The sequence below is a fragment of the Lissotriton vulgaris genome, chromosome 6, assembly GCF_964263255.1.
Source record: "Lissotriton vulgaris chromosome 6, aLisVul1.2, whole genome shotgun sequence".
Lineage (NCBI taxonomy): Eukaryota > Metazoa > Chordata > Amphibia > Caudata > Salamandridae > Lissotriton > Lissotriton vulgaris.
In genome coordinates this window covers 513,822,714-513,847,728 of record NC_141694.1, presented here as the reverse complement: position 1 = coordinate 513,847,728, position 25,015 = coordinate 513,822,714, and the positions used below count along the sequence as shown (strand labels likewise).

At 39.3% G+C, this 25,015-nt stretch overlaps 1 protein-coding gene across 7 annotated transcripts in view; it reads right to left on the bottom strand.

Moving 5' to 3' along the window:
* MYO6 (myosin VI) overlaps window positions 1-25,015 on the bottom strand; it is a 924,144-nt gene that overhangs the window by 207,175 nt on the left and 691,954 nt on the right. For all 7 annotated transcript variants that reach the window (XM_086926522.1, XM_086926523.1, XM_086926525.1 and 4 more), the window contains exon 25: window positions 9,738-9,888. In XM_086926522.1, the coding sequence (XP_086782648.1) occupies window positions 9,738-9,888 (151 nt within the window). The remainder of the gene's footprint in view (window positions 1-9,737; window positions 9,889-25,015) is intronic.

The following is a 25,015-nucleotide window of genomic DNA, read 5'->3' as shown; positions in this document are numbered from 1 at the left end:
CTTGACCTGCAAATCCAGCTTTGCGGTGCACTTCCTCAAGTGCCCATGTAAAAATGTGTGTGTGGGCAGCACAAAACTACCTGTGCATAAACACATTTTGCAACATATCAGGCTGATAAGTAATAACAATCACAGTTACCCTGTAGCATGCCATTTTGAGAAGGTACATCAAAACAATCTATATGACATACAGCTGTATAGCCCTAAGAGGGGGAGACAGACAAAGGGAACTTAGAAAACTTAAAACATATTTTATTCTCACATTGGATAGTAAAGAACCTGATGGGTTCAATGTGAATAAAGAGCTTTGTTTGTACTAGTTTGTACTAGACCCGCCCATTCCACCCCTCTTTGCACACTCCCATGACGCTGCTTGAACATATGATACATTGAATTTGATCTGGTGAGGAACAAGTTATATCATTTTTTTAGGCTCCTTTTTCACTTTTAGTTTTTTTATCGCATTCAGCAGTTTCTCTTAAAAGCGCCTAATAGAGAAAACAAATATAAAAACTTTGCAGCTCTGCAGTATATTTATATAGGTTCGTAGCAATACAATGTAGTATTTACCTACTTGGGATAATATAAGTTGCATATACATGGATTTCCCACTTGAGGAATAGAAATGGAAGACTGAAATTTAATACAATTTAACAAATGCTATGTTGGTAGGCATGCATAGAATTAATTTGTTATGTGCATCTCTAATCTAAACAGCACAGAAATTGATTGAATCTGCTATGCATAGAGAACTACTTAATAATCATCCTAATGTATTTGGATATTTCAATATGTGTTTTTTAAAATCACTATATGCACTTTAAAATGGAGAAACCTATTGCGAGCATATGCTGTTTTGAATCGCTAATAATTAAATTGCTTTATGAATATGTTTAAACATGGTGACCATGATAGAATGAGACAATTAGTTTATATTCCATTTTTTATGTCAATCACACGTGTCAGGCAACACTATAAATGTATGAAAAAAAATTTGCTCCCTATTGTGAACAAGGTTGCAAATTGGCAACCGAAACACGTTGACATTTCCTTTTCTCTTTTTCCTGTCGCGCACAAAAGTGGCGTGCGGGAAAGTCACGGTGCAATTTTCAAGGACGACATTCAGCCTACGAAGACCAGGGAACCTTGCACAAAAACGGAACGCCCACCAAAGGGAAATAATTAAAGCTAAGGATTCAGCTGTGTCAGAGTAGCACACTGAGCTGATGTCGACAGATCGTTTCCCCCGAAGAAGGCAGATTGAACATGCCGAAATGCATTGGGACTAATAGAACAATGAATACCTTGAATAAACACAGCTAATGATCCGTGAAGGAGTGCGACTCATTTTTCTCTTTCAGGGAAAGTGTTTTGATGTAATCACGGCTTTGTCCAGCTGCGGAGTAACGCACCTCTACAAAAGAGTGCCATTCCTTCCCACAAAAGGACAATCAAGTTTACCCAGCGCAAAGCTGTAGGGCAGCGGCTGCCACCAGGCACTGGAGCCTGGCAAGAGTTCCTGTCGCGCACAAAAGTGGCGTGCGGGAAAGTCACGGTGCAATTTTCAAGGACGACATTCAGCCTACGTAGACCAGGGAACCTTGCACAAAAACGGAACGCCCACCAAAGGGAAATAATTAAAGCTAAGGATTCAGCTGTGTCAGAGTAGCACACTGAGCTGATGTCGACAGATCGTTTCCCCCGAAGAAGGCAGATTGAACATGCCGAAATGCATTGGGACTAAAAGAACAATGAATACCTTGAATAAACACAGCTAATGATCCGTGAAGGAGTGCGACTCATTTTTCACTTTCAGGGAAAGTGTTTTGATGTAATCACGGCTTTGTCCAGCCGCGGAGTAACGCACCTCTACAAAAGAGCGCCATTCCTGCCCACAAAAGGACAATCAAGTTTACCCAGCGCAAAGCTGTAGGGCAGCGGCTGCCACCAGGCACTGGAGCCTGGCAAGAGTTCCTGTCGCGCACAAAAGTGGCGTGCGGGAAAGTCACGGTGCAATTTTCAAGGACGACATTCAGCCTACGAAGACCAGGGAACCTTGCACAAAAACGGAACGCCCACCAAAGGGAAATAATTAAAGCTAAGGATTCAGCTGTGTCAGAGTAGCACACTGAGCTGATGTCGACAGATCGTTTCCCCCGAAGAAGGCAGATTGAACATGCCGAAATGCATTGGGACTAAAAGAACAATGAATACCTTGAATAAACACAGCTAATGATCCGTGAAGGAGTGCGACTCATTTTTCTCTTTCAGGGAAAGTGTTTTGATATATATATATATATATATATATATTCACTGAAAAAACCATAGGTTATAGACCATATATAGTTAGGAATTCGCATTTACAAAACCTTATTTTACTCACACAAAACCATTGAAATTCCATATATAGTTAGTTGCACTAACTATATATCGCGCACCCGCAATCCACTGCTGATGATGTCACATATTACATCATTCATGACATGGTCAGTGACATCACTGATGACATCACTGATGACATCTCAAATGACATCACTGATGACATCTCAAATGACATCACTGATGACATCACTGATGACATCTCATTTGACATTACTGATCACATCACTGATGATATCATTCATGTGATAATACGATGAACCTCTTCAGACTCTAATATAACCTTAGATACAATCAGTGTAAACAGACACTCACAGACTGTCACTCATCCATGGAGTTACTCACACACCTAGTCAGTCAATCAAAGAATCAATCACACCTCCATTTCCTCAACTATACAGTTATACAAACTTTACTTATTCAAACATATACTAACACATATTAACTCTCTTATACAATCCCTGATACAAGTTCACAATGATCCATACAGCCACTCACACATTCACTGGCTCTTATGCACAGTTATTTATATATGTCAACTCTCACATGTACTGTGTTTTACATATGTACTTACTTTGACATGTAGCACTGAGATATCCATTCACTCACCAATACACTCATGCACACAGTCAACCGCCCATACAGCTGTTTCCACATGCACTTTTGAAACCATACATCTAGTGAATCAACTGCTCACACATCTATGCACAGAGTCATACACCTCCCAGCCACCCACACACACACTCAGTCTCCCATACAAATACTTGGGCAACCAATCAATAACCCATATAGTTACTCATATAGCTACTTATCAACACATGCAACAGTTTACAGAACAACAGACATAATGATGCACAAATTAAGACAGTTTAGTCACTAACCCATGCACTCAGTGAGACACATTTAATCACTCACTCATACAGTCAGTCATGCACCTACTAAATCCTTCATCCAGACACTTATACATCCACTCATTCTTCAATATGTAAGACATATTTTAACTTTACAGAAACATACAGTCACTGGATGTTGTCATCAGTGATGTCATCAGTGATGTCATTTGAGATGTCATCAGTGATGTCATCAGTGATGTCACTGACCATGTCATGAATGATGTAATATGTGACATCATCAGCAGTGGATTGCGGGTGCGCGATATATAGTTAGTGCAACTAACTATATATGGAATTTCAATGGTTTTGTGTGAGTAAAATAAGGTTTTGTAAATGCGAATTCCTAACTATATATGGTCTATAACCTATGGTTTTTTCAGTGAATTTTCAAGGTTTTGTAAATGCTAATTCCTAACTATATATGGTCTATAACCTATGGTTTTTTCAGTGAATTTTCAAGGTTTTGTAAATGCTAATTCCTAACTATATATGGTCTATAGCCTATGGTTTTTTCAGTGAATATATATATATACATACATATATAAACATATATCATCTGTATATCTATATAAATACAAACATAAATGCATGCATACATATACTTATATGCATTTTAGGGTTGTTAGGGCGTTTTCGTGTGTATTATGTTGCTTTTTTAGGGCTTTTGGGTCAATTAAGTAGGGTTCCCGGAGCCTAGGGCTGAGGGGCCGGTTCAGTTTCGTGCGTATTGGTGTTGGCAAGGTTTTGAGGGATTTTGGCGGTTTTTGGTCGAGATTTGGCCGTTTTATGGCTTTTTTTGTGTTTGCGGGGGGCGCGTATTCGGGTTGAAATTCGTCCCCGTTCCAGTGGATGGATTGGGCTGATTTTTGGTGAGATGTTAGGGAATCGCTGGAACTAGTGTCCAGCCAAGTTTGAAGCGGATCGGAGCAGTGGAAGTGCTTTAAAGAGCAATTTTTGTGCGGAGTAGCAAATTGTCATGTTATTCAATGGGAGTTTTTGGTGCGCATGGAGAAGGTGAATTTGGGGTGTTCCAGTTGCGCTAGAGGGACGGGGCTTGGGTGAGCTGTAGGGAGAGTGGATCGGCAGGTGTGCCGAATTTTTGGGATTTGTTGGCCGAAGGGAAGGGTGTGCTTGGGCAAAGTCGATTTGGTCAAAACGGTGCGTTATTTACATGAAAGTTGAAAAAACACTAATAAAAGCAAAGCTAAAAAGCCACCTCATTACAAACAGAATGGCTTTAACTTAAACGAGGGCGAGATCTATTGCATTTTCAATGCTTGTTTACTTTGGTTCCATCAAGAAGGCATTCAGATGTGTCACACATTTGCCATAAATTCTGAATGTTAGCACTCTAGTTGCACATTAGATCACTGTAGTAAAGCTACTGCTCACCAGGGACGTCTGCTGCTGGTATTCAAAGTGCATGTTTCAGTCTGCATGTCAGAATTTTTTTAATGAAATAGAAGAGGATTTGAGAAGTCACTCAAAATGATCCCTAATTTTTCTTTCTGAAGCACTAATCATACTTTCTATGGCAAAATTAACCCCCTCATGTTGTTCCTTTTTAAATTGAGTGTTTTCAGACTTACCACTTCATTCCAATCAAGATGGCTTCTGGTGTGCCATACTTTTGTCATAAGTAAGACTGTTAGCGCTCTAGTTGTTCTTTAGAACACTCTGGGACATTCTGTCATTGGGCTATACTTGGGGTACATCTGGGTGATATTTGGGCTACATTTAGGCTCTTTTGTCTCTGGTGGCCATCTTGCGAGACTATGTCAGAATATTTTAATGAAATTGAAGAGGGTTTGAGAAGTCACTCAAAATGTGCCCTAATTTTTCTTTCTGCAGCACTAATCATAATTCATATGGCAAAATATACCCCCTCATTTTGTTCCTTTTTAAATTAAATGTTTTAAGAGTTACCACTTTATTCCAATCAAGATGGCTTCAGGTGTGCCATACCTTTGTAATAAGTAGGACTGTTAGCGCTCTAGTTGTTCTTTAGAACACTCTGGGACATTCTGTCATTGGGCTATACTTGGGCTACATCTGGGTGATATTTGGGCTACATTTGGGCTCTTTTGTCTCTGGTGGCCATTTTGGGAGACTGCATGTCAGAATGTTTTAATGAAACAGAAAAGGATTTGAGAAGTCACTCAAAATGTGCCCTAATTTTTCATTCTGCAGCACTAATCATACTTTCTATGGCAAAATATACCCCCTCATGTTGTTTCTTTTTAAATTAAATGTTTTAAGAGTTACCACTTTATTCCAATCAAGATGGCTTCAGGTGTGCCATACCTTTGTAATAAGTAGGACTGTTAGCGCTCTAGTTGTTCTTTAGAACACTCTGGGACATTCTGTCATTGGGCTATACTTGGGCTACATCTGGGTGATATTTGGGCTACATTTGGGCTCTTTTGTCTCTGGTGGCCATTTTGGGAGACTGCATGTCAGAATGTTTTAATGAAATAGAAAAGGATTTGAGAAGTCACTCAAAATGTGCCCTAATTTTTCATTCTGCAGCACTAATCATACTTTCTATGGCAAAATATACCCCCTCATGTTGTTTCTTTTTAAATTAAATGTTTTAAGAGTTACCACTTTATTCCAATCAAGATGGCTTCAGGTGTGCCATACCTTTGTAATAAGTAGGACTGTTAGCGCTCTAGTTGTTCTTTAGAACACTCTAGGAGGCTGCAGTAGAACACAAAGGAATCAACTGACAGTCTCTGTCCTTGTTGGATGTACATGTTTTACTGAGAATGTCAGACTTCATTTTCACATGACTGAGAAAGATAATATGAATTTACAGAAAATATGCTTTCAGTTTAGCTTATAGATCCCCTTCCAAACCACTGTGGGAAAATCATGAGATATTAGTTTTCTTTCAAACAATATTCATGATATCACAGCAGAAGGTTTTTTCACATGGTAAAATCACCTTAGAACCCACCACAATTCCTAAAACGAGTATGGTACCATCAACAAATGATTTATAATGTAACTAAAGTCCTAAAACCCTCTATTAACTACAATGCTTTTTAATGAGGTGCTATCATGTATATTGGTCCCAAGATGGCTGCCAACACTTCTTGGATGAAGTGCTGACAGCCAATCAGATCAGATGTGTGGTTAGGCTCCGCCCAGATATATATATTTTTTTGAACCTAAATTACTCAAAATCCACTGGAGCACATATATTGAGACCTAGCAAAGGCACATCAGGCTAACAGTCCCTACAATTTTGCCAAGTTTCGTGCAAATCCATTCAGCCGTTCGAGCTAAAAGTGAGGCCAACCGCCCTATGGAAATTAACATGGGAAAAATGCGTTTTGGGACCCCCCTTTTTTCTCGGCCCCCCCTTGATGAAACCCCCCCAAATTGTCAGGGGCTGCTCAGAAACAAAATGTTCCATTTTCCTGAAAATTTCAGCCAATTCCGTCCACAAACGCCAAAGTTATTAGACATAGAATTTTCAAAAATCCCATAGAGAAAAAATCCTAACTATATATACCTACTGGCGACCGCCAGTAGGTAATATATATATATATATATATATATATATATATATATATATATATATATATATATATATATTTGGATATTTCAATATGTGTTTTTTAAAATCACTATATGCACTTTAAAATGGAGAAACCTATTGCGAGCATATGCTGTTTTGAATTGCTAATAATTAAATTGCTTTATGAACATGTTTAAACATGGTGACCATGATAGAATGAGACAATTAGTTTATATTCCATTTTTATGTCAATCACACGTGTCAGGCAACACTATAAATGTATGAAAAAAAATGTGCTCCCTATTGTGAACAAGGTTGCAAATTGGCAACCGAAACACGTTGACATTTTCTTTTCTCTCAATTAAATCACCTTAAGACCCTCAGTTTAGGAGTGCTGCTCTCTTCTTTATACGGAGGACAAGATATCTTGGCTATACGAGGCTAGGCGGACACCTCAGTACAGCAGCACCGCAGGTTATTAAATAGCACACCAGCATCCGCGTTGTGTATTTGAAAAATATATATATATATATATATATGTGAGCAAGGTCACTCACTGACCGAAACACGTAACAACATAATGGATATATTAAAAAAACTAAATTTTCAAGGCAGGGTTTGTGCTCTGTGAAACCGTCTCGAGGGAAATGGAATTGCGGAATATATATATATATCCAAGAGCAGGATTGCTCGAAACGCGTTGTTTGTTTTGCCCGATTAAAACTGAAATTTAAGCTTACTGGATCGTGTGGCTCGTTCTTCGCCGTTTGGCCATGTAAAAGCGGTACAGCTCGTAAAATCACCTTCCCCTTCAGAGAAAGAAATGGCACCCCAGCAGCCTGAAAAGCGGTATGCGGGGACTCCGTGAAACAAACATTGCAGCATTATGAACACGGCATCACCCATTGTGTGGGAAACATTCGCGATGAGATCAGCGAACTACGAAGACCAGCAAGCTCAGAGAGACAGCCAGCCTTTTGAGGCGACCACCCTAGGGCAAAACTCTCAAAAGGAGCAAACCTGTTGGGGAAGCTGCTTCACCTGCTAATGCTGTGGCGTCCTCCTCCTTTGAGAAAAGTCATTGAATGACCGAAATGCATTAGGAAATGCCAACGCTGCCAATAGTAAATAAATGCCTTTAATCCACGGAAGGTGTGCGACTCAAATCCTTCTCGAGTAGAAGACTTGTTTTGATGTTTAGAGGCTTGGTCCCGCCTCGAGTAACGCACTTCCACAAAGAATGCCGCAACTGCCCGAACTCGGACCGTCTTGTGTTAGCCTGAGTAAGCATCAAGGGCAGCGAGCAGCCTCCAAGGACTGGACCTTGGATAGGACCCCAGCAGCCTGAAAAGCGGTATGCGGGGACTCCGTGAAACAAACATTGCAGCATTATGAACACGGCATCACCCATTTCGTGGGAAACATTCGCGAAGAGATCAGCGAACTATGAAGACCAGCAAGCTCAGAGAGGCAGCCAGCCTCTCGAGGCGACCACCAGAGGGCAAAACTCTCAAAAGGAGCAAACCTGTTGGGGAAGCTGTTTCACCTGCTAATGCCTTGGCGTCCTCCTCCTTTGAGAAAGGTCATTGAATGACCGAAATGCATTAGGAAATGCCAACGCTGCCAATGGTAAATAAATGCCTTTAATCCAAGGAAAGTGTGCAACTCAAATCCTTCTCGAGTAGAAGACTTGTGTATATATATATATATATATATATATATATATACATATATATATATATATATATATATATATATATGTATATATATATATATATATATCAAAATAGTTGTGGTTAAGTCAGCTTGCTTGCAGAACGTTGGTGGCCATGTAAAAGCGGTACCCCTCGTAAAATCACCTTCCCCTTCAGAGAAAGAAATGGCACTCTGAGATGGAAGCGAATCAACACAGTTTATTCCATCAGGTCACTCGGACAGGATGCATTTCGGCTGTACCAGAGCCTTTGCCACCTAAGCACCATTTTGCAAACATAGACATACTCTTTTTTTACCACAGACATAAACAAAATACTATCCTATCAGGTTGGATGGAAGCAACTTCCTTAAAACAGCTGTACAGCGCTCAGGGCCATGGGATAATTTCAACACAATGTTGTAATCTCTAGACTTTGCACATGCTATTGCACATATAAAGTGAATATTTCAGCCACAATTGCATGTTCAAAGTCTAACGAGATTACAGTTGTATTTATGAATTTGCTTGCAATAAACCAGATAGTATTTCGTTTATGTCTATCGTTCCACCTCCCATGAGGTTGGGGGTTTCCTTTTTGGAGGAGCACCACTACACTGCTTTGGTTGCAGTTCAAACAGGTAAGCTTTGTAAAAGCCAGCTTTCTTTCTATAATGTATTTTATATATATGAAAAGGCCACTTTACAAAATAAATGTAATTTACAACCATTTGATTCAAAGATGAGTAAATAAAAAGACATGTTCAGCTTAGTCACGGAGACTTCCTCTCAAAAAGAAAAATACAAATAGACACACATGAATTACAAAAATGGAGGCATAGGCATTCACCGCTCAAATGTCAATCAAGGTTGCCTATTTCCTGTATATTGACCCATGTTAATTAAGCAAATACCTAAAATATCAAAAGCCCATGACATTTTTGTGGTATTTTGCGTCCCGGAGTAAGTGTTCTGATAATTTAGGTAAAGTTGAAGAGTTGGCATCACCATGTCCACCCTTGTCTAGCAGTAGTCCATCCCACAACATTGCTTACTCCTTCCGAGACAGTCTGATCGGAAGTCCAGAATCATTACAAGGAGTTCACCAGGTATCCTAGTTTACAACATAAATGACAACAGTACTTGCTATCACCAAACCTCCCTTTACATTTTCAAATATGTCACGTTTATATAAATGATATACAGATTTTAAATACAAGTAATATAGATTTTGCAACAAACGTACCTTTATCTTGGCCATCAGGGCATCAATTGAGAATTCCAAATCTTTGACCTGCTTGCTCATTTCTGCCTTTCCTTCCTTCAGAGCATTAACAACCTCATTAAATTTACTGAGTCTCTTTTTCAATGTCTGGACCTTCACCAAGCCATTAATGCTGTAAAAAGTAAATTTTGCAGTATGTTAGTCTAGACAAAATCCACTTTTGTGTAGTGAACAAACTGTTTCTATGTCACAAATAAGTAATCACATGGTTACTAAGACTTGAAAGGTTATATCCAAAACATCAAATCCGTAATAAATAATGTAATTTATTCGGAAATCTAATTTGATTTCTGAAAAAAAAAACAATGACAAAGCAATCAACGTTTATTCTTCTTGGGGCTTTCCTTTAATAATAAAACAGGGAACGATCCCTTGTACTCTCTTTTCTTTCATGTTAAATACGGCTACGTATATTAACATCACTCCACCTTCTCAGGCAAGTTTGCAGCCTCTATTTGTTTTCATAATTTTCGTGCTCTTGTGTCAGTGGCACCCTGCACATAATCTCTTCATTCCAGGAGCATCTATATAGTGTGCATTTCTCCTCTAGGTGTCACTGAATGTTTTTTGTATAAAAGGAACACACTTCGCAGGTCTTGAATAATACAAGAAGAACCATCCTTAAAATGTTTTCAAACTATGGGCATATTGGTATTTCAGCAGTCAACTCTGAGCTGGAAACCAATTTTTTTTCTTTTTTTTTTAATTGATTCATTTCAGACCTACTCTTTATATAGTTACACCAGCAGGTCGAGCAGTGGATATATTTAATTCTCCTGTAGCGCTCACCCTTGTGGGACACTGGAACTTGGTAAGATCAGTTTCTACTCCTTGAGCGCGAATACATGCTCACAAAGGTTTGAGCTGGATCAAAGATGTTGGGAAAGCTCTTTGGCATAAAGAGTGTAATTTAAATCTGTTCTTTTAAGATTTTTTAGAGAAAAGGGCTCAAAATCATCCCATGAGCTCGCTATAGCCATTTTTTAAATTGGAATAAAACCTTTTTTACAATTAGATTATTTTTTTTACAAAATAATTCCAAAACATATATTTTGTATATACCTGATAAGCAGGTGGTGCATTACAGTGCCAACAGAGAGCCCCGACCTTCCTGGTAGCCCTGGGACATAGCCCATCAGGTGGGGAGTCCTTGCAAACTGGCTGATCGCCACAAAATAATTACACTGAGCTTTTAAAACTATCCATTGTTTTCTCCATGGAATTGTCTTCAATCCTGAATTGATGTCCACCAGACATTAAGTAGGCATGAATAGCGTTATCCATTACTGCCATAGGACTGTGGTCTCTAGAAATCCTACAGTCCTCAGTTAAGCACAGCAGAACACTCAACTTTTCCTTTAGAGCTCTGGAAAAGGAACCAGAGTGTTAGAGGTAATTTTTGAATCATTGCGCTAAAGAAAATGGGTCGTTGTGGATTACAAATACTGAAGCATCTATCAATAACTTTTTGTGTACAACAAGAGCATGTCAGAGTTTTTGCGAGGGCTGTGAATAATCAGGGACGAGAAGCACTTCCCTTTAAACACTTAATTTGGAACACTGTTCGTACGGATTTTATTATATTTACATTTTACGACTCAACTGAACAATAACTATTGTGTAAAAAACAATCATTGGTTACATAGAGGCTAAAATGTTGTACATCCTCAGCTATACAAGTGTATTAAAGAAAGCGAGTATAGAGTCCAATCTCTATACACAATACTTGTTCACAGGTGATAAGGGTTTATTCAGGAAAGGAATAACACATTTTTAGGCTGTTTTTAAGACTTTAGGGCTATTATTCAACATTCAGGAATTTTCTCTGGAGGCCATAGTAACGCCATAGTAACTAAAATACAAACAAAACAAACATTTTGTTTCCACCAAGCCAGAGGAATTTCCCAGCTTCAGGTTTCCACAGAACTCTATAGAAGAATATGTTGCTTCTCGAGTTTAAAAAATGAATGAGCAGAAAACTTAGACTAAACACCCCATCCTTCCTTTACCTAAGAAGCTTCAGCAAAGACTTGATCTAGGATAGGATATTTTTCTAAGCTCTACACCCACAACGAACTATAGTTCAAAACACTGAACAAAATATGGTCGTCACCACTTCACTAAAAGGTACCTCTACCTATCCACCAGGCTTCAGCGTCCACCTCCTTCTTAACAGATAATCAAAACAGCTGCCTCTAGTGGGATAAGGTTGTAATTGCAATACCTGTCGGCTAAATGGTTCCATAAGGTCTACATACATATTGCAGCACTCAGATTACAGACCTGTAGTTTACAATTGATCCCAAAATCCAAGAACAAAAGCTATGTGGGTCAGCAGCTGCAATTAGCACATTTACTCAAAATTTCTTGTTGTGCAAAGCACCCAGCATAAGATCGTAGCCTTAGAGAACAAGCTACCAGAGCTGAAGGAAAAAGGACAAAAACATCAGATTCTAGAGGGAAGATGAATACACACCCCACACAAAATAAGCATTTGCAATGCAAAAGGTCTCGCATTACTGAAAGTTTGAGCTATTGGCATTGTTGATAATATTGCAACGACAATGCCTTAAACTATAAGTAATGCGAAACCTCTTGCATTGCAAATAAACAAATGAGTAGCTTAGAAGCTCTAGAAAAGTTCAAGATATATATATATATATATATATATATATATATATATACATATATATATATATATATATATATATTCATTTATTTTAGGGAGTACCATTGTACAACCACGCCAAGGAATTTCTAAGCTAATTCGGTCAATAAAGAATTCCGATTTAAGTTCACTTAGATTTGCAGGTATTTTCTATGAAAGCTCAGCAATGAATAATTACATTATTCTGATGAAGGGTTTTGTTGCCTTTTTTAGATTTTAATTCTATTGCCTACTATTCATGCTTATCTGAAGTATTTTTCCTTTTTGCACAGCCATGCCTTCTGATCTGGGTCAGTAATTGCTCACTAATTCAAAGAACCAGGTCCCACAGACAAACACGGCATAACGGCATAATTTAATTGACAACACCCTGGTGGTCTCCCCGCGGATCTGTTTTTAGCTAATACTCCCCTGTGGCTCCCACTGCTTACAAATATATTAAGCTGCTACAAGGTGCTAGGTCCCCCTGACTCTTGGAGAACCGTGATAATAGTCCCCATCTTTAAAAAGGGTGATAAGGCGCATCCCAAATGTTATCGCGCAATATCCCTAATTGACTGTACCTGTAAAATCATGGGTAGAGTTATTTTAGAAAGGCTGGAGGACTAGGTATTGGAAACTGGAACATTTTCTGACATTCAATATGGTTTCAGGAGAGGCTTGGGCACCGTTGAACAGTGCCTCAACCTGCACCTAATCATATGTAAATACACCTTAGCCAAGCCTGGATCCCTTTACTCAGGTTCATGGACCTGACGTCCGCCTTTGATTGGGTGCAGAGAGGGGGGGCTCTGGGAGAAGATGTTACAAGTGGGTATTGAACCGCCCACTGTACACTTCCTAGCAGCAATACATCGGGATGTCACAGGGAGGGTACATTATGGAGCAGACATGGAACTTTCAGCTACAATTAAGATGAACCGCGGGGTACGCCAGGGTTACGTGCTCGCTCCTATTTTATTCTGTCTGTACATAAACGACCTAGAGAGACATATTAAAATTGGGAACGTGGATGTCCCTCAAATAGGTGGCAGGTTGTTACCAGCGCTACTATATGCAGACGACTGTGTCTTAATGTCTAGAACGGGAGTGAGGTTGCAGAGGCTTTTAACCAGTTTTACTAATTTCATGGATGACCTTGGTTTGAAAACAAACGTAGCTAAATCCAATATAATGGTGGTGGGTAAATCCCCTGCAATATTAAAAGACATGTTTTATAAATAATGAGAAACTGCGCTATGTGCCGACTTTTTCCTACCTGGGAATTCTTTTTGAATCAAATAACACCTGGTCCCACTTGTTAGAAAATAGGATTAGGGGTTTTAATCAAAGCTTGGAGGCAAATTTCAGATTTACAAAAAAACTAGGCTCTCGACCTATTAAGGTAATGACTGAAATTTATAAAGCACGTACATGTGCTGTCACCCTGTATGGGGCTGGAGTTTGGGGCTCTTGTAAAGTTGAACGCCTGCAGGGAGCCGAGAATAGGTTTATGAAATGATTACTGAGCGTCCGTAAATCCACATGTGCTACCATCTGTCATAGCGAGCTTGGGGTGATTCCTCTGTCCTTTCGTATACATTTGGCTCCTTTGTTGTTGTGGCATAACATTTGGGCAAAGAAAGCGGCAGTCTTAAATCGCGCCATCATCATAGACTGCTTAAGATTGGATTGGGTGAGTAAAATCCCAAGGTTCTCTTATGTCAGGGCGCAACTGGAGACTTCGGGATTGTCGGATTATTTCGAGAATCCCGGGAACATTGCCAAAATATCAAGGGCAAAGATTAAAAGGGATTTTCTAACTCACTCATATTCTCTGAGAGACAGACAGGAAACAGCGAAGAAAAGGGTTGTAGACCACTCACTCCTAGTCTGCTCTCCAGGTATGGAGTTCTATTTATCCCTTCACCTTAGTCACGCCAATCTGTACTATCTTATTCGGTTCAGATTTGGAATCGCCCATCTGTTGGTTTCATATCTCCGAGATGTATATTCTGATGCCGATTTGGATTTATGCCCCTATGACTCAGTATCAGCAGAGAGCATATTGCACTTTTGTTTTTTTATAATCTGCATATTAATGAAAGACGTGCCTTTTATAAACCATTGTTAACATTTCTAGATATTAGAAAATGTTGGGCTGTGTTGTGTCATCTTCAGCTCTTAAATGATTAAGAGTACACCTGTTTAATGGTTTATAAATATATTTCTTCTGCAGTTCAGACACAAAATATCATTCGAAAATGACATTTTATCTTATTTATTTTTTCCCACAGTGATTATTTTTTATTTTTGAAACCTACTCATTAATTGTGTTGCTGATGCGTGTCAATGCGCTCCCGTTAGAAGAGGAGTCAAAAAAGCTTTCTGATAGCTTGGGGCGGAGTACATGCAGCGTTCATTTTTTAAAGACAGTCCGTAAGGTGGCCGTCGTGAGTGGTGCTTGCGTGCGCAGCGAGACATGTGGCATCAATTATCGCGCCCGTGGCTGGGCACGATAATTGAAACCACATGGCTGGGCACGATAATTGAAACCACATGGCGGCGGGTAACCGACACCAATAGGCCATGGGCGGAGCAATGCACCCGCCTTTGGCCAATGCATGCTGTCTTTGTTAAAAAGACGCACGCAAAGCCAATAGCGTGGGCCAAAAGTAAAAGCACACGCACGAGCGTTTGCGATTCCTAGGTTAGTTTTGAAACCCCCTACAAGAAGTCTCTCGCTGCGCGAGTAGTGCTGCGCACTGCAACACTAGGCGTGAGACCTAAAAATTGCGAAGTGCAAGACATACTGATTTCGATCCATAATAATGGAGGAATGAAAAGTAAACATAGAACTGCTGACAGTAGGCACTAGCAGCTCCAAGTAAATAGCTTTTTAAGATGTATCCAATACCACCAGCAAGTAAAGCGGTACTCAAAGAAATTGAATTGGATAGAGCAAGGACATGCCAATAAGTAGATACACAATTTTGTATGGTACGCAATGCAGTTGACCAGTAGAGAAAACTTTGCCTATGCCAATTGTATCTGTTATGGTTAGAACAGTCAGGTGATCGATCAAACCTATGTCTAAGAGGCTTATGTGTGGCTTTCTATCCTTTGGAGCATTCAAGGTCAATCAGACAACGTGACATTTTGCAAAAGACTAAAAGCATGTCTTTTTACACAATAATTGCCTCGTATTTTTTTATCTAGAATGTCTTTTCTCTCTGGTGCCAAGAAACATTTTTAACAGGTAATATTATGCTTTACAAGTATCCCAATAGTATTACTACTATTAATTAAGAAACTGGTAAAATGCTAAAAAAAGATGCTTCCTCACCATAATATGGCCATTTAGAATTGAGGTAGGATTAGGTCTAATGGTAGGGGTAGTAAAACTTTACAGAATCAATAAATGTACACTAATAAGAGCAGAGTTGGTGCGCAAAACAACATCAACTGTGGAGTATTTTCTATCTAAGAAAGGTAAATACAAGTAAAGATAAAAACAAAAACCTTCACACAGTAAGTCTATGATTCACAACTATCATATACAAACAGAACATCTCTTGTAAAACATAAGACTTTCTGGTTGAGGCTATCTTAGACACTCAGGCTGCCACCCAATAGTCCAAATCTTCAAATTCTAAATGTTTACAAGTTAAATAGTAGTTGATGCTGTAAAATGTAGCACAACCTTATATGTCACAGAAAATCACAAGAGGACAAAACTTTGAGGATCAAATTGGTTTGTCTCCATAAAGCACCATGGTGATTAGATACTGCGGTTTCTAAACACTATCACACAGACTGCCACTATTTTAAACCAATCTTTGTTGTTTTGTAGGGCAGCAGGCCAGTTGAAACAAATTGCAACCCAAAAGCACTTATATAGTCAGAAAAAAGCCTAAGGGCCCTGAATCCAGAGAACTGATTGATCTAGAGGCTTTTATATATGTATTCATTTATTTTAGGGAGTACCATTGTACAACCACGCCAAGGAATTTCTAAGCATATTCGGTCAATAAAGAATTCCGATTTAAGTTCACTTATATTTGCAGGTATTTTCTATGAAAGCTCAGCAATGAATAATTACAATATTCTGATGAAGGGTTTTGTTGCCTTTTTTAGATTTTAATTCTATTGCCTACTATTCATGCTTATCTGAAGTATTTTTCCTTTTTGCACAGCCATGCCTTCTGATCTGGGTCAGTAATTGCTCACTAATACAAAGAACCAGGTCCCACAGACAAATACGGCATAACGGCATAATTTAATTGACAACACCCTGGCGGTCTCCCCGCGGATCTGTTTTTAGCTAATACTCCCCTGTGGCTCCCACTGCTTACAAATATATTAAGCTGCTACAAGGTGCTAGGTCCCCCTGACTCCTGGAGAACCGTGATAATAGTCCCCATCTTTAAAAAGGGTGATAAGGCGCATCCCAAATGTTATTGCGCAATATCCCTAATTGACTGTACCTGTAAAATCATGGGTAGAGTTATTTTAGAAAGGCTGGAGGACTAGGTATTGGAAACTGGAACATTTTCTGACATTCAATATGGTTTCAGGAGAGGCTTGGGCACCGTTGAACAGTGCCTCAACCTGCACCTAATCATATGTAAATACACCTTAGCCAAGCCTGGATCCCTTTACCCAGGTTCATGGACCTGACATCCGCCTTTGATTGGGTGCAGAGAGGGGGGGCTCTGGGAGAAGATGTTACAAGTGGGTATTGAACCGCCCACTGTACACTTCCTAGCAGCAATACATCGGGATGTCACAGGGAGGGTACATTATGGAGCAGACATGGAACTTTCAGCTAAAATTAAGATGAACCGCGGGGTACGCCAGGGTTACGTGCTCGCTCCTATTTTATTCTGTCTGTACATAAACGACCTAGAGAGACATATTAAAATTGGGAACGTGGATGTCCCTCAAATAGGTGGCAGGTTGTTACCAGCGCTACTATATGCAGACGACTGTGTCTTAATGGCTAGAACGGGAGTGAGGTTGCAGAGGCTTTTAACCAGTTTTACTAATTTCATGGATGACCTTGGTTTGAAAACAAACGTAGCTAAATCCAATATAATGGTGGTGGGTAAATCCCCTGCAATATTAAAAGACATGTTTTATAAATAATGAGAAACTGCGCTATGTGCCGACTTTTTCCTACCTGGGAATTCTTTTTGAATCAAATAACACCTGGTCCCACTTGTTAGAAGCTAGGATTAGGGGTTTTAATCAAAGCTTGGAGGCAAATTTCAGATTTACAAAAAAACTAGGCTCTCGACCTATTAAGGTAATGACTGAAGTTTATAAAGCACGTACATGTGCTGTCAACCCTATATGGGGCTGGAGTTTGGGGCTCTTGTAAAGTTGAACGCCTGCATGGAGCCGAGAATAGGTTTATGAAACGATTACTGAGCGTCCGTAAATCCACATGTGCTACCATCTGTCATAGCGAGCTTGGGGTGATTCCTCTGTCCTTTCGTATACATTTGGCTCCTTTGTTGTTGTGGCATAACATTTGGGCAAAGAAAGCGGCAGTCTTAAATCGCGCCATCATCATAGACTGCTTAAGATTGGATTGGGTGAGTAAAATCCCAAGGTTCTCTTATGTCAGGGCGCAACTGGAGACTTTGGGATTGTCGGATTATTTCGAGAATCCCGGGAACATTGCCAAAATATCAAGGCCAAAGATTAAAAGGGATTTTCTAACTCACTCATATTCTCTGAGAGACAGACAGGAAACAGCGAAGAAAAGGGTTGTAGACCACTCACTCCTAGTCTGCTCTCCAGGTATGGAGTTCTATTTATCCCTTCACCTTAGTCACGCCAAACTGTACTATCTTATTAGGTTCAGATTTGGAATCGCCCATCTGTTGGTTTCATATCTCCGAGATGTATATTCTGATGCGGATTTGGATTTATGCCCCTATGACTCAGTATCAGCAGAGAGCATATTGCACTTTTGTTTTTTTATAATCTGCATATTAATGAAAGACGTGCCTTTTATAAACCATTGTTAACATTTCTAGATATTAGAAAATGTTGGGCTGTGTTGTGTCATCTTCAGCTCTTAAATGATTAAGAGTACACCTGTTTAATGGTTTATAAATATATTTCTTCTGCAGTTCAGACACAAAATATCATTCGAAAATGACATTTTATCTTATTTATTTTTTCCCACAGTGATTATTTTTTATTTTTGAAACCTACTCATTAATTGTGTCGCTGATGCGTGTCAATGCGCTCCCGTTAGAAGAGGAGTCAAAAAAGCTTTCTGATAGCTTGGGGCAGAGTACATGCAGCGTTCATTTTTTAAAGACAGTCCGTAAGGTGGCCGTCGTGAGTGGTGCTTGCGTGCGCAGCGAGACATGTGGCATCAATTATCGCGCCCGTGGCTGGGCACGATAATTGAAACCACATGGCTGGGCACGATAATTGAAACCACATGGCGGCGGGTAACCAACACCAATAGGCCATGGGCGGAGCAATGCACCCGCCTTTGGCCAATGCATGCTGTCTTTGTTAAAAAGACGCACGCAAAGCCAATAGCGTGGGCCAAAAGTAAAAGCACACGCACGAGCGTGTGCGATTCCTAGGTTAGTTTTGAAACCCCCTACAAGAAGTCTCTCGCTGCACGAGTAGTGCTGCGCACTGCAACACTAGGCGTGAGACCTAAAAATTGCGAAGTGCAAGACATACTGATTTCGATCCATAATAATGGAGGAATGAAAAGTAAACATAGAACTGCTGACAGTAGGCACTAGCAGCTCCAAGTAAATAGCTTTTTAAGATGTATCCAATACCACCAGCAAGTAAAGCGGTACTCAAAGAAATTGAATTGGATAGAGCAAGGACATGCCAATAAGTAGATACACAATTTTGTATGGTACGCAATGCAGTTGACCAGCAGAGAAAACTTTGCCTATGCCAATTGTATCTGTTATGGTTAGAACAGTCAGGTGATCGATCAAACCTATGTCTAAGAGGCTTATGTGTGGCTTTCTATCCTTTGGAGCATTCAAGGTCAATCAGACAACGTGACATTTTGCAAAAGACTAAAAACATGTCTTTTTACACAATAATTGCCTCGTATTTTTTTTATCTAGAATGTCTTTTCTCTCTGGTGCCAAGAAACATTTTTAACAGGTAATATTATGCTTTACAAGTATCCCAATAGTATTACTACTATTAATTAAGAAACTGGTAAAATGCTAAAAAAAGATGCTTCCTCACCATAATATGGCCATTTAGAATTGAGGTAGGATTAGGTCTAATGGTAGGGGTAGTAAAACTTTACAGAATCAATAAATGTACACTAATAAGAGCAGAGTTGGTGCGCAAAACAACATCAACTGTGGAGTATTTTCTATCTAAGAAAGGTAAATACAAGTAAAGATAAAAACAAAAACCTTCACACAGTAAGTCTATGATTCACAACTATCATATACAAACAGAACATCTCTTGTAAAACATAAGACTTTCTGGTTGAGGCTATCTTAGACACTCAGGCTGCCACCCAATAGTCCAAATCTTCAAATTCTAAATGTTTACAAGTTAAATAGTAGTTGATGCTGTAAAATGTAGCACAACCTTATATGTCACAGAAAATCACAAGAGGACAAAACTTTGAGGATCAAATTGGTTTGTCTCCATAAAGCACCATGGTGATTAGATACTGCGGTTTCTAAACACTATCACACAGACTGCCACTATTTTAAACCAATCTTTGTTGTTTTGTAGGGCAGCAGGCCAGTTGAAACAAATTGCAACCCAAAAGCACTTATATAGTCAGAAAAAAGCCTAAGGGCCCTGAATCCAGAGAACTGATTGATCTAGGAGGCTTTTACTGTATGTAGAACAGATCTATGATTGTTTTCATTCACAAAAAACACAGGCCAGGGATAGGCAATTTTTATAATTGCTCTGATGCGTGTCTTTGTAAAAAGCCTAGACCTGTAGATCCGTCAGAAGACCAAACTTATGGGCATAGTTTAAAAATAAGTGTAAAATTGCTTAGATCTAGGTAGACAAAATAAATTGCAGCTCTTGACAATCCTTATGTTCACAGGCAGGGAAATATGCAAATTGAAAATCAAGCCATAAGTCAACAGGGCCACAACAAAGAGAAAAGCTAACGTCATCTACTTGGACAATTATAGGCATTAAAGTAAAACAAGGGTCTTGCCTAGCTTAATTTCGTATGTTGAATTAAAGTTTTGCCGGTGCAGAATACCTGGGCAAAAGTTGCAGGGGGCATTCAAGACAATGTGCAACGCAGGCCATCATCAACGAGTAACAAACAATAAAAGTCTCTGGTGGCCTACCACTGTATGTGAAGGAGTATACTTTTAACCAAGGACTACTAAAGATTACCAACTCCTAATGTAGACAAGAGGCCATTTTGAAGACCATGTTGAGTACACCTCGGAGTGCCTGAAGTGTGTACGTGCCTCAGGTCATTTAAAGGCTTGAAGGACATTTATTAAAAATCTGGTGTATATCAACATATGGCTAGAAAACATTGATAAGACTGAGTACAGGCGGTCTCGAAAGTGATAATATTGCTCTGGCACCAGGTTAGAATTCATATTTAATATTGGCACAGTTGCCATATCCGCCTAAAACACAAAACTCTCTAGGAAATGAGTCAAGGACGAGTTAAAGATGTACACCTGAAACCAAGGTAGGGCTTTGAATGGGTTTAGTGGCTCAGGAATGTCAAATCTGAAAGCTCAAGTGCAAGTGATGAGCAGTCATTTAGTAGTTCAGAGGAAAAGCTAGGAGTTGATGTTGAAACTATTTCAGTCCTAAAACTGTAGACTACAAAATTTCTCAAGCTTGGGAAGAAAAGGGCTATAAAGGAAAACAATCAGTAAAGCACACCAGCTGATATGATGTGGAGAAGGGGTATCAATCTCAGTTGCTCACACATGATAAAATGCCTGCCTGCTCGATTGAGAATATACAGCTGCCCACCTCCTAAAACAACATTTTAAACTCAGTTCTGTGGGGCCTGTGAATCTGGCTGTGCAGGACCATGCAGTCCACTCTTGTCTGAAAATGTATACATTTCTCTTTCATTCTTCGCCTATATGTTTTTTTCCTTCCTTTTTCCCATTCCTTCTGTCATTTTCCTTTGTTTGAGTCCTTCTTTTGTTGATGTTCTACCCCTTACCTGATTTTTTTCCTTTCTCCTTCTTTGTTTCTTTTCTTCCTATCTTTCTTTCGCTAACGTTCTCCTTCATTCTGTGTTGTCTTCAGTTTCTTTATTATCTCCCCTATTCCTATATTTTTTCTTTCTCTACTTTATCCTTCCTTTTCTGCCTGTCATCCTTTTTCTCTCCTCCTTTGTTTCTTTCTTATTATTTTCTTCTTCACTTTCTTATTTTTACACTTCCCCTTTCTTTAGTTCTCGTTTGTCTTTCTGTCTTGCTCCTTCCTTCTTTCTTCTGTTATTTAGCTACGTTTATTTAGTTATTTCATTATTTAGTTTAATGACTTTTTAAAAATCTTTTTTCTGTGTTTCATCTTTCTTGTGCGCCATTCTTTATTTTGTCTCTTTCCTTTCAAACTAGCCTTTCTTTATCCTGTTCTCTCATTTTCTTTGTTTCCCCCTTTATTCTCTCGTTTTCTCTCTTTATTTACCTTTCTTTCCTTTTCTCCCTCTTTTTATTTCTCTTTCTACATGCTTTCCCTGACTTTTCTATTTTATTGTCTTTACTTTTATGTTTCCCTCTCTTCCTCTCACTTCTTTCTGTATTCATCTTTCTCTTTGTTCTCGCCTTCTCTTTTTTCTTTCTTTTCTTACTTCACTTCATTAGGGGTGCTCCCCTCATGAGATCAATCTATTCACACATTAATGTGTGTGTCATGATTACCTATCAAGTATATACTGTGTGTGGAAAACAGGGGTAAAGGGATTTACTGCACAGAGACCTTTAGCTGTCGAGAGGTATGAATTCTGCCTGTACCTCACAAATGGCACTAGCCATAGGCAAGACTGCAATTTATATGGTTAAAAAATAACTTTCTGATTTCCTTGTTTATGGACATTAACTCATGCACTACAGGGCCATTAGCCAGATAGTGGAAGCCTTTGGGACCCTAGCTTTCAAAATGAGAACAGTGTCATCTTATGTATTGCATGACAATAAGACCAGAAGCCTGAATGTGAACCTCATCTTTAACACGCAAACCATAAACAAGAGCATATAGACAAAACTGATTCTTGAAAACCTCACAGGTAAACCTTTTGTGTACAGCTCTTGTGCCGCTACTATTGTATGCTAAGTGAAGCAGGATAGGGATACTCTATGAGCAGTTTAGTTTACTTGGCCTTTGTGTTTCATTATCAAATTCCTATATTGAACCGTAACTCAGGAAGGCTTTTAATGATCGAAGAAGCTCTCACTACCCAAAGTACATGTAAAAATCAGCTTCAGGGCAAACACAGGGGAAATGAGCCTCTGGGGGCATTATAAAGAAATTACAATTGTATATATATATACAACTAGAACAATCCCTAAATATTCCAGTACTTAATGTAAAAGGGCACTAGTTCGCACCAAGTAAATACTGATCCCAATATTATGGGGGATCACTTGTTGGAACATTTTGGAAATGTTTTCTTGGATCTTATAATTCTGGAAGTAGAAATAGAAAGAACTGCACCTTTGCCAATGAACATTTAAGATCATGGCAAAGTAAATGGTTTAACTAAAAAATATAGACAGGGCAATCTACAGACCTGAATGCTAAAGAGGTATCAGACACCAATATGATTATTCTGGAATGTGCTCTGACCATAAATAATGGCAAATATCATCATTTAATAAAGATTTTTGAAACTTTCTAGCATTACTGTAGCTGCCTAACCTTTATGCAAGCACTATAGTGGTACCAACATATAACATAATATGTGTATTTGTTAAGCACATGTTCACCCACAAAGGGAAATCTTGGTGCTGCATAACAGATGTTTATTGTTACCCATCTCAATGGTACTCATTTTATCGACCTCAGAAAGGATGAGAGGCTGAGTGGACCTGACGGAATTTGAACCTGTGACCATTAGGTCGAGCACAGGCCCCTACAGTGGATGCATTAGTCCACTGAGCCACGGGACCCGGCATATTGTAAACATATTGCCCAATAAACCTAACTGACATATATGTGAAAAATGTTTCTACATTTATTTTTTTATTTGTTTTATATAGCACAAACTCGACATAAAGATATCAGGACACCTTACATGTTCATTTTGAGAGACAATGGGAGATTAAGCGATTTGCTCAAAATCACCGGATGTTCAGCGTCCCTGCCAAGACTCTAAACCAGTTTCCCCATCTTCCAGGTCGACTGTTCTAGCCATTAAGCCACACCCTCTACAGCTAATAATGACAATGAAGGGCAAGGAAATACAGGAACTTGTGCAAGGAGCACTTAACTCGCATTATTGCATTCATAATCCAGAACTACAAAGATATCCACATAAAAACACACACAACCGGACAAAGTGTATTTCTCTAACTATTCAGATGCCCGGAAAAGGGTACATTAAAATCAATGCAAATTTCAAAAGCACTTAAAAAAGTAAAAAGTAAAAACTTCTAAAGCAAAACATTTCATTAGGTGGATCATAAAGTGACTGCAGAGCTTTCGAGGAATATCGTATAGATAGCTGTAAACATATAGGTCACAACCATTTTCGACGATTATAGTAAAAGCATGGCCAGACAAAGAGAATGTGGTTCAAAACTTGAATCCCATTTAGACATAAATTGCATACAGCAGAAGTTGCATACCATTTGGTCTTGAGGGAATTTAGAGGAAGCATACCCAACCTCAGCAAATTCCAAAATTGTGAGATAAATTCCATATTATATAGGGTTGTGGTCTTTTTACTGAGATGGATCTTTCAATGCTTTGATATCTCCTTTTCTTGATGAATTCTTCCCTATTCAGGGGGCCTGTCGCGGGTCCAAAGTTAGAGTTCACCACACGCCCACTGGGTGTGCACACCGTCTTCACATCATCGCATCAAGGGCGCCAACTTATTGCATCGGATTGTCGCATTGCATCCAGGCGCCATCTTGCTGCATCGTAACCGGAGCGCAGTATGAGAATTAACACATCACCTGTTCTCTGGCAAGAAACAATACAAAGGAACAAGACGCATCCCCTACTCTGCGCATTGAGGAGCAACGCATCACCTCCCACGAAGCAAGGAAGCAACGCATCACCCTTCCAGTGAATCTTGTGTTTGTTTTGCGTTACGCATCCAGGTACTTTTGTGAGAAACGTGTCGCATTTATCACCAACTTGAACTAAGTTACTTCTACCATCTTTAAGTTTATTTTGAGTACAGTATTGTGGATTGGTGTCTTTTGTGGTCTTGTGTTAAGTCTATATAAATAATACTTATTTTTATAAAACCTGTGTGGTGTCCATCTGTAGTGTTTTCACTGATTTACTGTGTGTGTTCCCAAATGCTTTCCACACTGCCTCTGAGATAAGCCAGTCTGCTCATGCCAAGCTACCAATGGGGTGAGGAGGGGTTATCCAGAAGTGTAAT